The sequence below is a fragment of the Aedes aegypti genome, chromosome 3 (assembly GCF_002204515.2).
Source record: "Aedes aegypti strain LVP_AGWG chromosome 3, AaegL5.0 Primary Assembly, whole genome shotgun sequence".
NCBI lineage: Eukaryota > Metazoa > Arthropoda > Insecta > Diptera > Culicidae > Aedes > Aedes aegypti.
The window spans coordinates 353,887,057-353,900,182 of NC_035109.1; the positions used below are offsets into that span (position 1 = coordinate 353,887,057).

Consider the following 13,126-nt stretch of genomic DNA (forward strand, 5'->3'; position numbering starts at 1 on the left):
TAGATTTTCAATTGACACCCAGTATATTGCCGTAAGACGTAGTTAACGTCAACACATTTGTTGGCTCCGGAAAGGGCCGATTGAATTGTTGAATTTGCGTAACACGGACACATTTTGACGGCTTTGGTCGATTTTCTTCAGCCATCTCGAACAAATTAAAGAATATTACACAATCAACTCTTTAAAACACATTTGTTGGCTCTGAAAAGTGCCGATTGAGTTGTTGAATTTGCGTAACACGGACACACTTTGACGGCGCACTGGTTGCAATCCTCCTCGCCCGGTGAGATTTTCGGTGCTGATGACGATGTGCGCTTCAACAAGCGGCTTTGGTCGATTTTCTTCAGCCATCTCGAACAAATTAAGGAATATTACACAATCAACTCTTTAAAACACATTTGTTGGCTCTGAAAAGGGCCGATTGAGTTGTTGAATTTGCGTAACACGGACACACTTTGACGGCGCACTGGTTGCAATCCTCCTCGCCCGATGAGATTTGCGGTGCGGATGACGATGTGCGCTTCAACAAGCGGCTTCGGTCGATTTTCTTCAGCCATCTCGTACAATCAGCTTGCCTCTGGTAGCGAGGAGCTGAGCCGGTTTGCAGGAGCTCTTACCAGCTCGAAAGCGAAAACAGAATGAAACCGAATTCAACGAAGAAGGGATGCTTTATACCCTTAGAATAGCAGGTGATGCTCCTCCTTTCAAATTCTTCGTTTTCTTATCTGGGAAATAGGCTATATGAAACTGATGTCTGGGTAAGGGAATTACAAGATTAGCATTATGCTGTTATTGCATCCCGACGGCACTGCAGCAGCGTCTTCGGAAACATCCTCAAATTGCCGTATTGTCAATTATTCGTAATAAATCAATTATTGTATGCTGCTATGAGATGAATTAAGAAATTATAGCAAGTATGTGGTAAACACTTTAGGGAATATTACACAATTAACTCTTTAAAACACATTTGTTGGCTCCGGAAAGAGCTGATTGAATTGTTGAATTTGCGTAACACGGACACATTTTTGCGGCTTTGGTCGATTTTCTTCAGCCATCTCGAACAAATTGAAGAATATTACACAATCAACTCTTTAAAACACATTTGTTGGCTCTGGAAAGGGCCGATTGAAATGTTGAATTTGCGTAACACTGACACATTTTGACGGCGCACTGGTTGCAATCCTCCTCGCCCGGTGAGATTTTCGGTGCTGATGACGATGTGCGCTTCAACAAGCGGCTTTGGTCGATTTTCTTCAGCCATCTCGAACAAATTAAGTAATATTACACAATCAACTCTTTAAAACACATTTGTTGGCTCTGGAAAGGGCCGATTGAAATGTTGAATTTGCGTAACACTGACACATTTTGACGGCGCACTGGTACAAATCCTCCTCGCCCGATGAGCTTTGCGGTGGCGATGGCGATGTGCGCTTCAACAAGCGGCTTCAGTCGTGGCGGCGTGTTGTTGTTCCATTCGCGTTCCATTGAAAACTGAGCTGAGAATGCGAAAGGCACTCGAGACTTGCTCGCTGACCATGTTCACAGTCTGACGGCAAAAAGAAGAATGAGCGAAGAAGCAGGAATCGGTCTGCTTTTATAGTGCGAAGCGGAACGCAAAAGAAGCGTGGAAAACTGCTTGCACGTGATTGGTTGCGTAAGAAAGGGGTCGACATTTTCCAAATTTTCAATAGTTTATTGTCGATATTCAATAGTTTTCTCCATTCGAGAAAATTGCTGTATACATTTCCGACCGATTGGTGGGAAAATTTTTAAAATCTATAGATAAATGACTGAGTTATTAGCGTTCAAAATCTTTCATAATTTCGTGACGGTCGCAAAATTTTAGATTTTCAATTGACACCCAGTATATTGCCGTAAGACGTAGTTAACGTCAAAATTGGGGTTGTTTTATATTGACCACTTATTATTACAAGTATCGGATGCAATATACCGCAAGGCATTGATCATAACTTTTAAAGTACTGGGTACCGACATCAAAGTTTCGAAATTCAATAGTTTTGATCGATTTTGACGATTATTTTTAAGGAAAAATTACAAATTATATTTTTTTATTCATGCATTAATTATTTTGAATTTGATGATGGTTCCGGATTTAGGTCCAAGTTTGTTGAGGTATTTAGGGTATTTTGAAATAGAAAAGCACAACAGTACTTTTTCGGATTTTTTGGCACATCTGAACAGCGAGAAATCAATTGGATGAACTTTTCAATCTAATTCGCAATTTTTCAATGCTCTGTTGTCCAAAATTAGAACTTTTTTTTTCAGAATTTTCGATATATTTTTTAAATACGTTCGAGGCTCCCAATTTATTGATTATTTGATTTTGTAGAGGAAAAGCACTAATTCTTGACCCAGCACTAGTTTTCAAACCATTCATAATTTGTTAAATTGGCTCAGAATTCTTGTAGGTTGAAAATATGTGCTTTTCCCCTAGTCAGTTTTAAACCGAGAATCTTAAAATGACATAATCTCAAAACTACTCAAAAATCCAATTCTCACAGAAGTCTTCCAGAAATTCCTTCACAGATCATTTCTCCCGTATTTGCTCAAGAAAATCATCAGAAATACCTCCAATAATTTTCACATGGATTACTGTAAGAAATTTCTTTCCGCCAGTTTTTTTCATTTATTCTTCCAGCCATTTAGAGAGTGATACCTCCAAGCAATCATCACCATTTTTCAGGAATTTGAATAGAAACTTCTTATTGAACTCGACCAGGAAGTCCTTGTTTAGTTCCTCCAGGAATATCTCTTGCAATTTATTACACTTGCAATTCTTCCAAATTTATCTCGATTGGTTTTAATTAGTATGAGTATAATTCAGGGGCTCCTCGAAATTTAATTTAATTTAATACTTCCGCAAAAACAACAGAAATTATTCCGGTAATTACTCCGTCTCCTACTTGTCTTCTTCTTTGGCCTTATGTTCTAACTGGGATAGATCCTGTTCCTCAGAGTTCTTATGAGTACTTATCGACTTCACATTCACTCTTATTTACGTTCTCTCAAGGAAAATAACATCACCACTGCAAGATTTTTTGATACATTGTAAGGCATTTCTAAAAGTTAAATTCCTTTTGGGATTAACTCAACATTTTTAATATTGGTATCAATGTTTGCGACTACTTTTCGATCCACTTCATTATTGTAGCAATTTAAGAGCATCTACTCACCATGATCGTTATGAAATTTGTGAACGAGCTTTTATCAAACAAGACATAAGGTTTATCAAACAAGACATGTAGGTTTGTCCTTGAAAGTCAGAAAAGTTTCCAACTCGAAAAGATCCCAACCGGAACCGGGATTCAAACCTGTCACCCTCAGCATGGTTTGGCTTAATACCATTTACGCAACTGATTTTGCGCAGCGGTAAACAATTTCTTCGTTTGATTTTTTCATAGTTTCATGAAATTAAAATTGTAATAAATACAATCACATTTTTTTACAAAATTTTTAATGAGTGCGCAAGATTACACCCTAGGGACGCAAATTATGGTGGGAATATGGTAATTCACTTGGGTATTTTCGACTGTTCTCATCGTCATAGAACATATCTGTCACTCAAATCGACTGAAGTTTAGTAGTAAGATGCACGTAACATTTAAAAATATTTTGAGCCCGATGGGTTATAAAACAAACGATTTTCTGGCAAATTGAAAGATTTTTTTCAAAAATTTAAGAAATCACCCAACGTGTATGTGTAAATTATCACTGCACAAAAAATTTCGCGGAATATTCAGAAAAATTTCGTGTCGTTTCGAAACATTTCGTGAGGATTTGAATTCCGTATCGGTTTTACGGAATATTTCAATTATTCGTTTCGTTTCGCTACGAACAGTTTCGAAAATTCCGCATATCGTTTCGTTTCGTATCGTCATGGAAAATACTCATATCGCATACCCTTACTGTGGAAGTGCTCTTGGAACACTTAGCTGAGTGGCCGGCTCTGTCCCAGTGGAGACGTTAATGCCAAGAAGAAGAAGAAGAAGAAGAAGCATATTCGGAATACTTTATTCATCGATTGAAGCGCTTAAATAGTTTAGGTCGATATTTTTCCGACCATTGTGGCATTGATCAATTATTCAAGAAAAAAAATTATACATAACACTTTAGATGCCAAATAAAGATTCGATAATTTTATTACTCTCCCAACAACGGGTTGTACAGCATATATTGGGAAATTTAAGATCTAAAGACACAACATTATAAGTACAGATCAAAATGTTTAGTGCAGATGAATTCAAAACGTGAGTATCCAAAGTAGCTTTCGGAATCAAAAGTATCTAGCCCTGTTTTACGATAATATTTAATGCCTAGAGGTGCAACGCCCTATATTGTGTATGCAATTCATTAAATTTTGTTCGAAATATGCTTATTTATATTCGAGAAATGATTGATTTATGGAGATTTCAAATGTCAAATGTCAAAACATGAGAATCCATCTATATCTGTTTACGTACATAACTCTACACAATTTCTCATAGACTTATAATAATGGTGCTTGTCATTAATAGTTTTTTTTTTCAACTTTTTGAATTTTGAATTAAGATATGTTGGTACAGCAGACGAAAATTGACGTGTTTGTTACTTGAAGTCCTAGCACTTTGACGTCTCTGATAATTTGTCATATTTAAACACATTCTACAACTTAACTTAAGACACTATAGCTCAAGACAAAAATGAAACAAAAAAGTTTGCATCTCATCGCCACCTATGCGATGAAATTTACAGCTAAATTGCATCATCAAATCAAAGAGCAAATACCGTTTTGATTCATATTACGGACACTTAAGGCCTCAGTGAAGTATAACTCACAAATAAGCATGTACAATAAATCACTCCGTACGATTCCTCCATGTTATCGAACCTTCAAACCTCTAAACTTTCGAATGGTGAGTGAAGATTTCGATTCCAAAACATGAATAATTTTAAATAAATAGAAATGTGGGGACTTTACATGATTCTTATTCCGGACGCTTCCTTACTTTTGCCTCATAGTCCGGACACGTTGATTCGGATTCCGGACAGGTCAAACAAATCATAAATAGAAAAGTCAAATCATCAAATTGAATAGTTAAACCACTAGAGAGACGCCTAAAGAAGTTGGGCATTATAAATTTTCATAGATGTCTATGGAGAATGCTTGTTAATACGAGCCTTGAAAGTGAGAACATTTTGTGTGAAATGTTTCCCATACAAAGTGGAGTGTCCAGAATTAAAAGCTGTCCGTAATATGAATCAAAACGGATTTAATAAGGATGATCCACTGGTATCGAAGGTTAATACACTTCCCCCACTGTACCTTATGTATATTAGACCTGTCCACTTTTTAAAAAAAAGTTCTCCGATTATCCGTGCCACATCAAATTCTAAACTTATTTATCAAAACAAGTTATCTGTCCAAAAATGAGCCAATTCGATAAAGTTTTAGAGGTGTATCAAATGGATTTTGTGATTTTTCGGACCGTTCTATCGGAATGCCATAATGAAACCCCATAATTACTTTGAGCATGATTTGAAAATACCACTAGCCTTTTGCTAACAGAAAGGCCTATCAATTTGCCGAAGACACAAGGGTTTTTTGACCGCTTCTTCATTATGCTTTTAACGTAATTAGTCCAGAAATCTCGTTAAAAGCCATATATTTTTACAGTTTGTCATATAAATTCCGTTAAAAATCTTATTACATTTTTTATCCAATTCAACTATCTATTTCTTCTAAATAATCTGAGCATATCGTTGATACATCATTTTTATGTAGGAATTGGTTTTCAGTGTGAAATAATAGAAAGTGTATCACTCTATACCCTAAATTCTCATAGGGTTGCCAACACGAATGCACTGTATGAAAACCGCAGTAACCCATGATTTAGACGTCATATCTTTGAACCCTACAGAGAATCGACCTCCATCGGCTCAAAATAGATTGGATGGTAAGGTTTGGGCCTGGGGATCAGAAGATCCATTCTAGTTCAAGAACTGTTCTTTTTTTTTCTTTTTTTTTTCATACTAATCAAGCCAACGTTTGTAATTATTTGACCTAATTTGGAACATTGTCATAGAGGTGTGTATTACTCAAAATACCAAAATACCACTGGTAATGTATGTTCGTTCACTAATTAGTTATGATATGCTACGATTACTGTGGTCATGTAAAAAAAAAGATTACTTTACTTGGACCGTGGATCTTCTGATTATAATGCCCAAACCTTACCATCAACTCTACTTTAAGTCGATGATGATGGACTGTAGGGTCCAAAGATATGACGTCTAAATCATGGGTAACTGTGGTTTTCATAGAGTGTATTCGTGTCGGCAACCCTATGAGTTTTTAGGGTATAGAGTGATACACTTTTAATTATTTCTCAATGAAAATCAATTCCCACATGATAATGATGGATGAACGATATGTTCGTAACACTAAGATGAAATAGACAGTTAAATTGGATACAAAATATAATAAGATGTTTATCGGAATGTATATGATAAACTTGAAATATATATGGCTTTTTTCGAGATATTTTGAATAATTACGTTAAAAGCATAATGTAGAAGCGGTCAAAACACCTTTGTGTCTTCGGCAAAGTGATAGGTCATTGTGTTAGCAAAATGCTAGTGGTATTTTCGAATCATTTTCAATGATATTTTTGGGGTCAGGAACGCATTTCGGTGGAAAGGTCTAAAAAACCACAAAATCAATTTGATACACCTTTAAAACTTCCCCGAATTGGCTCATTTTTGGACAGATAACTTGTTTTGATAAATAAGTTCAGATTTTGATGTGGCAAGGGTACCTTAGAAAAAGTGAACAGGTCTAATGTATATGTTTCATGCATAGCGTTCTCATGATTAGATCTTTTACACTTTTATACTATCAGAAGCCAAAGAAAAAAAAATCCAGACTAGGTAGTGGTTGACCAATCAAATGAAATAAAATAAGTCAACGAAAGTTTGCTTGAGATTGATTGGCCGCCGTGGTTGCTACTCCAGTTTCACCAGAACAGCTGCACTTACACAAGGAACAAATCAGATAATTGCTTGGGTTTAAGGCTAAGTAGCCCGTCATTCAATTTGGCAACAATGATGACTTTTCAGGTTGCATTTCAAAGTGATAAAACTCAGCCTTGATAGTTTATATTGACTTGAAAAAGTATCACTGTACGCGCTAACATACATAAAGTATGCTGATACTTTTTCAGCAGTGTCAGTGCAAAACCAACTGATTTTCTTCGATTCGAAATCTGAGATGAAATAGCAACAATCATCAACGACGCGTACAAATTTCAATGACGGCCTACTTCGCCTTAATAGACACACCCTCAGTTCATAAGTGCTGGTAATCTTCCATTTTTAGGCAACAATGGCGCCTGTCGCGTCAAAATGCAGACCAATGAGGGGAAGCGGGAGGAATTGATTATGCAACACCAAAGTACGAGGAAAGAGACCCATGACCTTCTGCTTATGAAACAGAAGCGGTAGCCATTAGACTACTAACCCCGTCAAGATCAGTCAATGAAAATTTGCATGGGAAAAGTGAAGAATTGCTCAGAATGAAGGTTTCTTACGCCTGCTGTTTGCATAGCTAAGTGGCGGGCAGCTTAGAAGTAAAACATATAATTTTTTTTTCAGAAGAATGATAAAAATTTAAAGTTTAAGTACTCATATAGTTTCAAACAGCACCCACCCTACTATTCGACAACCGCGTTAGGAAATGTTCCGGACAGCTGCTCCGATAAGCCGTGTCATTCTGTTGCTTGTTAATTTGACCAGCGGTAGTTCCGACAACGTTATAAGCAAATTACATCTCATTGAGATACGACTAATCAATTGCCAAAATGCGCTTAGATAACGGCTTATCTCGCTGCTCAACCGTAGTAAACATCCTACGATTATACTTAAGCTATGTCGTTCCCAAATAATCGGCTCAGTATCGAATCGAACGAGCAAAAGTGAAAAACGGTAAAGAGATGATATACCCAACGCTACTCGCAGTGGTAGCAATAGCCTTCACAATTCCGGCCACTTCTGCGCAGCTGGAGAACTTCTGCCACGGAGTCATTGCTGGTATTTTTCCACATCCGGATCCGCGGCTGTGCTTCATGTATGTGTCATGTGCCTTCGAGGAAGCGTTCCTGTATCAATGTAATGAAGGATTCGTCTTTGACGAAAGCATTTCGGAGTGCGTTCCCGGAGAATGGGAAGATTGTGGACGGGAAATAAACCCAGAGTTGGAGCTGATCTGTGCCAACGTTTCATATGGAGTGTTTGAATATGAAGAGGATTGCGGAAAGTTTATCTTCTGTCAACGTGGAAGGGCATCGTTGATCGAGTGCTTGGAGAATGAAATATGGCTTCAAGAGAAGGGTTCTTGTGTGTTCGGAGATAGAGACACTTGTCAACCGGGAGATGTGTTTTGTATGGGAATGCCAGACGGAGTGATTCCCCATCCAGAGGGGTGTGGCAAATTTGTTGAATGTGTTGATGAGCGCAGCACTGTCATGAACTGCGACAGAGGAATGATATTTGAAGAGGGTGGCGTAGAATGTGTGATCGGAAGTTTACAGACATGTCAGTCCTCGGAAGGCATTTGCAGCGACCAACCTAATACACTACATCCACATCCGGAGTTATGTGATCTTTTTATGAGATGTGATGGTAGTGATGCGATACTCATGACCTGCGGGCCAAATGAAATATTCCGGCCAGACATTCAGTTCTGTGTGCCCGGTGATCAAGACACTTGTGTCCCAAGTAGACCAGAAGAAGCTTGCGTTGGCAGACCTGATGGAATCGTACCGCATCCAGATCGGTGCAATCAATATATTGCCTGCAACGGTGGTAGCTCGTCCGTGCACGATTGTCCTACAGGACAGATTCTTCGACCAGAAGTACCAATTTGCGTGGCAGGTAATTCAGATACGTGCGAGTTAATGGACGGAGTTTGTACAGGACGTCCAGATAGATACGTAATAGAGCATCCAAACTATTGCGGATGGTTCATTTGGTGTCAAAACGGACAAGCGAGCGTCTTCCAGTGTCCGGCGAACGAAATACTTCGACCAGATATGCAGTTTTGCGTGCCTGGCACTGAAGAAACATGTGAAGCTGCTGAGATAGACGAAATGTGTAATGGACGCCATGGGGTTATCTATCCCCATCCTGATCGATGTGATCAGTACATACGTTGTGAAGAAGGTAATCTGAACATAAACTCCTGCCCTCCATACATGGTCATAGAACGAGGAACCATTCAATGCGTTGCCGGTAATACGGAAACCTGTGAGCTTTACGTTGATCTCTGTCGAGGACGACCAGATGGCATTATTCCGCACCCATCCAGATGTCATTTGTATATTGAATGTCGATCGGGGCAGGTAGATTTGAATTCGTGCCCTGAAGGACTCATCTTCGATTCATCACAATCACAATGCGTCCCCGGTAATACAGAGACGTGCGATCACTTGGTAGAATATTGTATAGATCGACCGGATGGAGTGATTCCGCATCCCAATCGATGTGATTTGTTCATGATCTGTACCAATGGAATCACGTCGGTACACCAGTGTCCATGGGGAGAAATTCTTCGTCCCGATATGCAATTCTGCGTTCCTGGTAACAGCGATACGTGCCAGTTTACACCAATTGACGGAATGTGTAACAATCGTGAAGGAACTGTAATCTACCCACATCCCTACGATTGTTCACAGTTTGTGCGATGCCAGGAAGGCCAACTCAGTGTTGAAAATTGTCGTGAAGGAACAATATTGCAGCCCGGAACAATTCAATGTGTCGCCGGTAATCGGGATACTTGCGAACTGTATCTGGATAGGTGTATAGGAGTCGAGCAACAAATTATTCCGCATCCTTCCGAATGTCACCTCTACATGAGATGTGATTCTGGTCAGGCTTCGGTCGACTCTTGCACTCGTGGTATGGTATTCATCGATGGAGTTTGCGTCATTGGTGATCGCGACTCGTGCGAATCTTGGCAATTGGTCTGCGGAGCTATTGCAAATCAGATAATATCACATCCAAATTTCTGCGATTTGTACATCGAGTGTCGTGATGGACTAACGAGCATGCGACCTTGCTCTTCAGGACTAATTCTGCACCCAAATATGCAGGTCTGCACTCCAGGTTTTCTGGACACATGTGAGTTCATTCCAAAGGAGGAAATGTGTGATGGCCGAGCCCAAGGACGTTTCCCGATACCCGATCAAACGCAGTGTAATGAGTTTGTCACTTGTTCAAATGGTGTGGGAAGTTTGGATTCATGTCAGGATGGAACGGTTATGCGACCTCGATTTATCGATTGCGTTCCTGGCAACGAGCTCACCTGTGCGGCTTATCCTCACATTTGCCTCTTCCGACCGAACGAGCACATTCCTCATCCAGTAAGATGTGATATGTTCGTATCGTGCATCTCGGAAATGCCACATGTCGTGCCCTGCCAACGAGGCGAAATATACAACGCCGACAGAGACATGTGCGTCCCTGGAAGTGCTGCGTCTTGCGTATCATTCGAACAAGTCTGTAGTGACCAAGAAGATGGATTCATACCGCATTTGAACTATTGTGATTTGTTCATCGCCTGTACGGGAGGAGTTGCCACCGTGGAAGCGTGCCCTTGTGGTGAGATTTTCGTACCGGAAATACAGCAGTGTCTACCGGGGGATGCCGAAACTTGTGTACTGCAGCCGGTTTAGAGTCAAGGGGGGTGAATATAATGGAGCCTGATAAGCTTTTCGGCATGTGATTGAGTTAAGAAAAATACTTAAAAAAAATCAGGCAAATAATGTAAGCATCAGTCGAAATTTCGTTCAAAGATCAAACATTCTTATTTCAAATACATTTATTTAACAATCTAATTTGTGTTTATTATATTCACTTTCAGGTGAATTTGCTTTTGTAAGCCTAAGTAAGACGCGATTGGTGGTCTAATGGCTACCGCTTCTGCTCCATAAGCAGAAGGTCATGGGTTCAATCCCAGGCCCGTCCCTTTCCTCGTACTTAGTAGTTGTATATCTCTCACTTGCTTCTGTCTTCCATTCTTAATCTATCACACTCAAACTATTCATTCCCTAACGTTTCCATTCTTCCACGCGCATGCCTTCCCTTACGCCTGATACATACGCCTGATACATAGGCACAACAGCAAACCTCTCTGCCATGCCTTTCCACCAATCCATACACTTCCTCATGAACTGGCGTAGATGCAGACTCCACGGTCTACAGAGGGCCAGTATAAGTGCAACATTATTTCCTTCCCCACATTGGTCTGCATTCTGATGTGGCAGGCGCCATTGTTGCCTAAAAATAGAAGATCACCAGCACTTATACACTGAGGGTGTCTGCTAGTCCCAAGCAATCATTCGGTTGGTTCCTTATGTAAGTGCAGCTGATTTGGCGATACTGGAGTACACATTCCGAAAAAATCATGTGATTTTACGTCTTTTGGATGCACATAAAAGAAGCGAGCCGAATGACATGCATTTATGTCACATTTCAAACACCATAGCGTCTGATTCTGGAAACTCCGTTCATAGTGCCATCGTTTTTGTGCCAATTAACGTGTAAAAGTACAGTTTTTGTTCAATACATCTTCAAGGACACATTTTTGTGTCGTTTTATCATTTACATCATGTGTCATTCAGTCATACTATGAATTACGTCCACAGTAATTTCCATTATTTTAAAGAGAGTAGCATTCACGGGCGACCAATCAAGCTCAAGCAAGCTCAAGCTCAAATTTGCTTTTGTAAGCCTGAGTCTTAGTTCACGTACAGGGAGGGCTAGGGCGCGTAACGCTCTACAGATTGGGGGAGTAGTTCAAGCATTACGGCTCATTAAACAATTTTCATTTTTTCAGACAAAACGATTTATGGTAGAGAATAAATGGACGCTGCTTACCATCCTCTCCCTGAACTTGAAAATATTTCATAGGGGAAATCAAAAGTAATAGTAATTTCAAGATTTTTGAACGTTTTCAAGGAATATTATAATTTATGAGAAATTTGTCGGACTGTAAATCTTTCAAAAAAAAAGAATTATTCTCGATTACTTTTTTTTATACCGACTCAATCAATTGAACGTTCTAAAAGTGAAATTCGAGAAAGTTTATAATGAAAATGTGTAGAATTACGTCTGCGAACTACAATGAATCGTTAGTAGCAAGTCTGCTTCCTGATCGGTGAGTCAGGAGTTCGATTCCCGGTTGGACCATTTTCCAGTATTTCTTAATGATTTTGTTCAATGATTTTACACGCTCAAAAAAGACTTCTGGAAAACGTGAACTGTCAAAAATAATACCCCATGAACTACCATCATGTTTACACAAAAACATGATCTAGTACACGGTGTATTTTTGCTTGTTGACAAGTTCACGTCTGCTGTTCACGGATACGAGAACGGATTTTTTTCTGTGTACAGATTATAAGGTTTTTTTTTCACCGAACCTTCAGCTGTCGAGATTGTTGTGAAACTTCATCGTAATCCATATTTTTTATGTGTGCAGCAAACAATCATTTAACGCTGATTCTTTTTCAGTTTCATCGTTCAGTTTTTCTTCCATTTGACGACGAAGATTGTCTACCCAATTTCAATTTCATTTTCATACAAAAAATCTTACTATGGAGAGAGGGGGGTCTAAATACCGCCAAAATTGTCTAACGTAATTAATGGGCAGCCCCTTAGTTCATGGGATTCCTATTAAGGTGAAGATGAATCGAAGCCAAACCTCAAATTTTCAAGAGCACGGATCTGGAGAACCAAACATCCGTTTGAGCTGAAAACCTTATCGATTGGTCACCACCAGCGAGTGACAAATAGATTAAGTTTTCAGCTAAAACGGATGTTCGGTTTTCCAGATCCGTGCTCTTGAAAATTTGAGGTTTGGCTTCGATTCATCTTCACCTTAATCGCCTATGGGTATGCAAAATTATCAAAACCCAACGTTCAAGCTGCTTCAATTAAATACTGACAGATGTAGCATCGAGAATGAAAATAACGATCGCAAAATAAGGAATTTGAAACGAACAAAATCTTAGAAGCGACTTAATTTTCACAATGGCACAATGGGATCGTTCAAATATTACATAACGCAACA

General features: G+C 39.2%; 1 protein-coding gene across 1 annotated transcript; it reads left to right on the top strand.

Moving 5' to 3' along the window:
- The first annotated feature begins 7,927 nt into the window (after positions 1–7,927).
- Positions 7,928–10,889, top strand: LOC5574695. Its single transcript, XM_001661547.2, has one exon. The coding sequence runs from the start codon at positions 7,989–7,991 to the stop codon at positions 10,725–10,727; it is 2,739 nt and encodes a 912-aa protein (XP_001661597.2). The 5' UTR covers positions 7,928–7,988; the 3' UTR covers positions 10,728–10,889.
- Positions 10,890–13,126: the final 2,237 nt, after the last annotated feature.

Bases quoted from the DNA above. Each gene is read 5' to 3' on its own strand.
- LOC5574695 (XM_001661547.2), top strand. From the start codon at position 7,989: ATGATATACCCAACGCTACTCGCAGTGGTAGCAATAGCCTTCACAATT.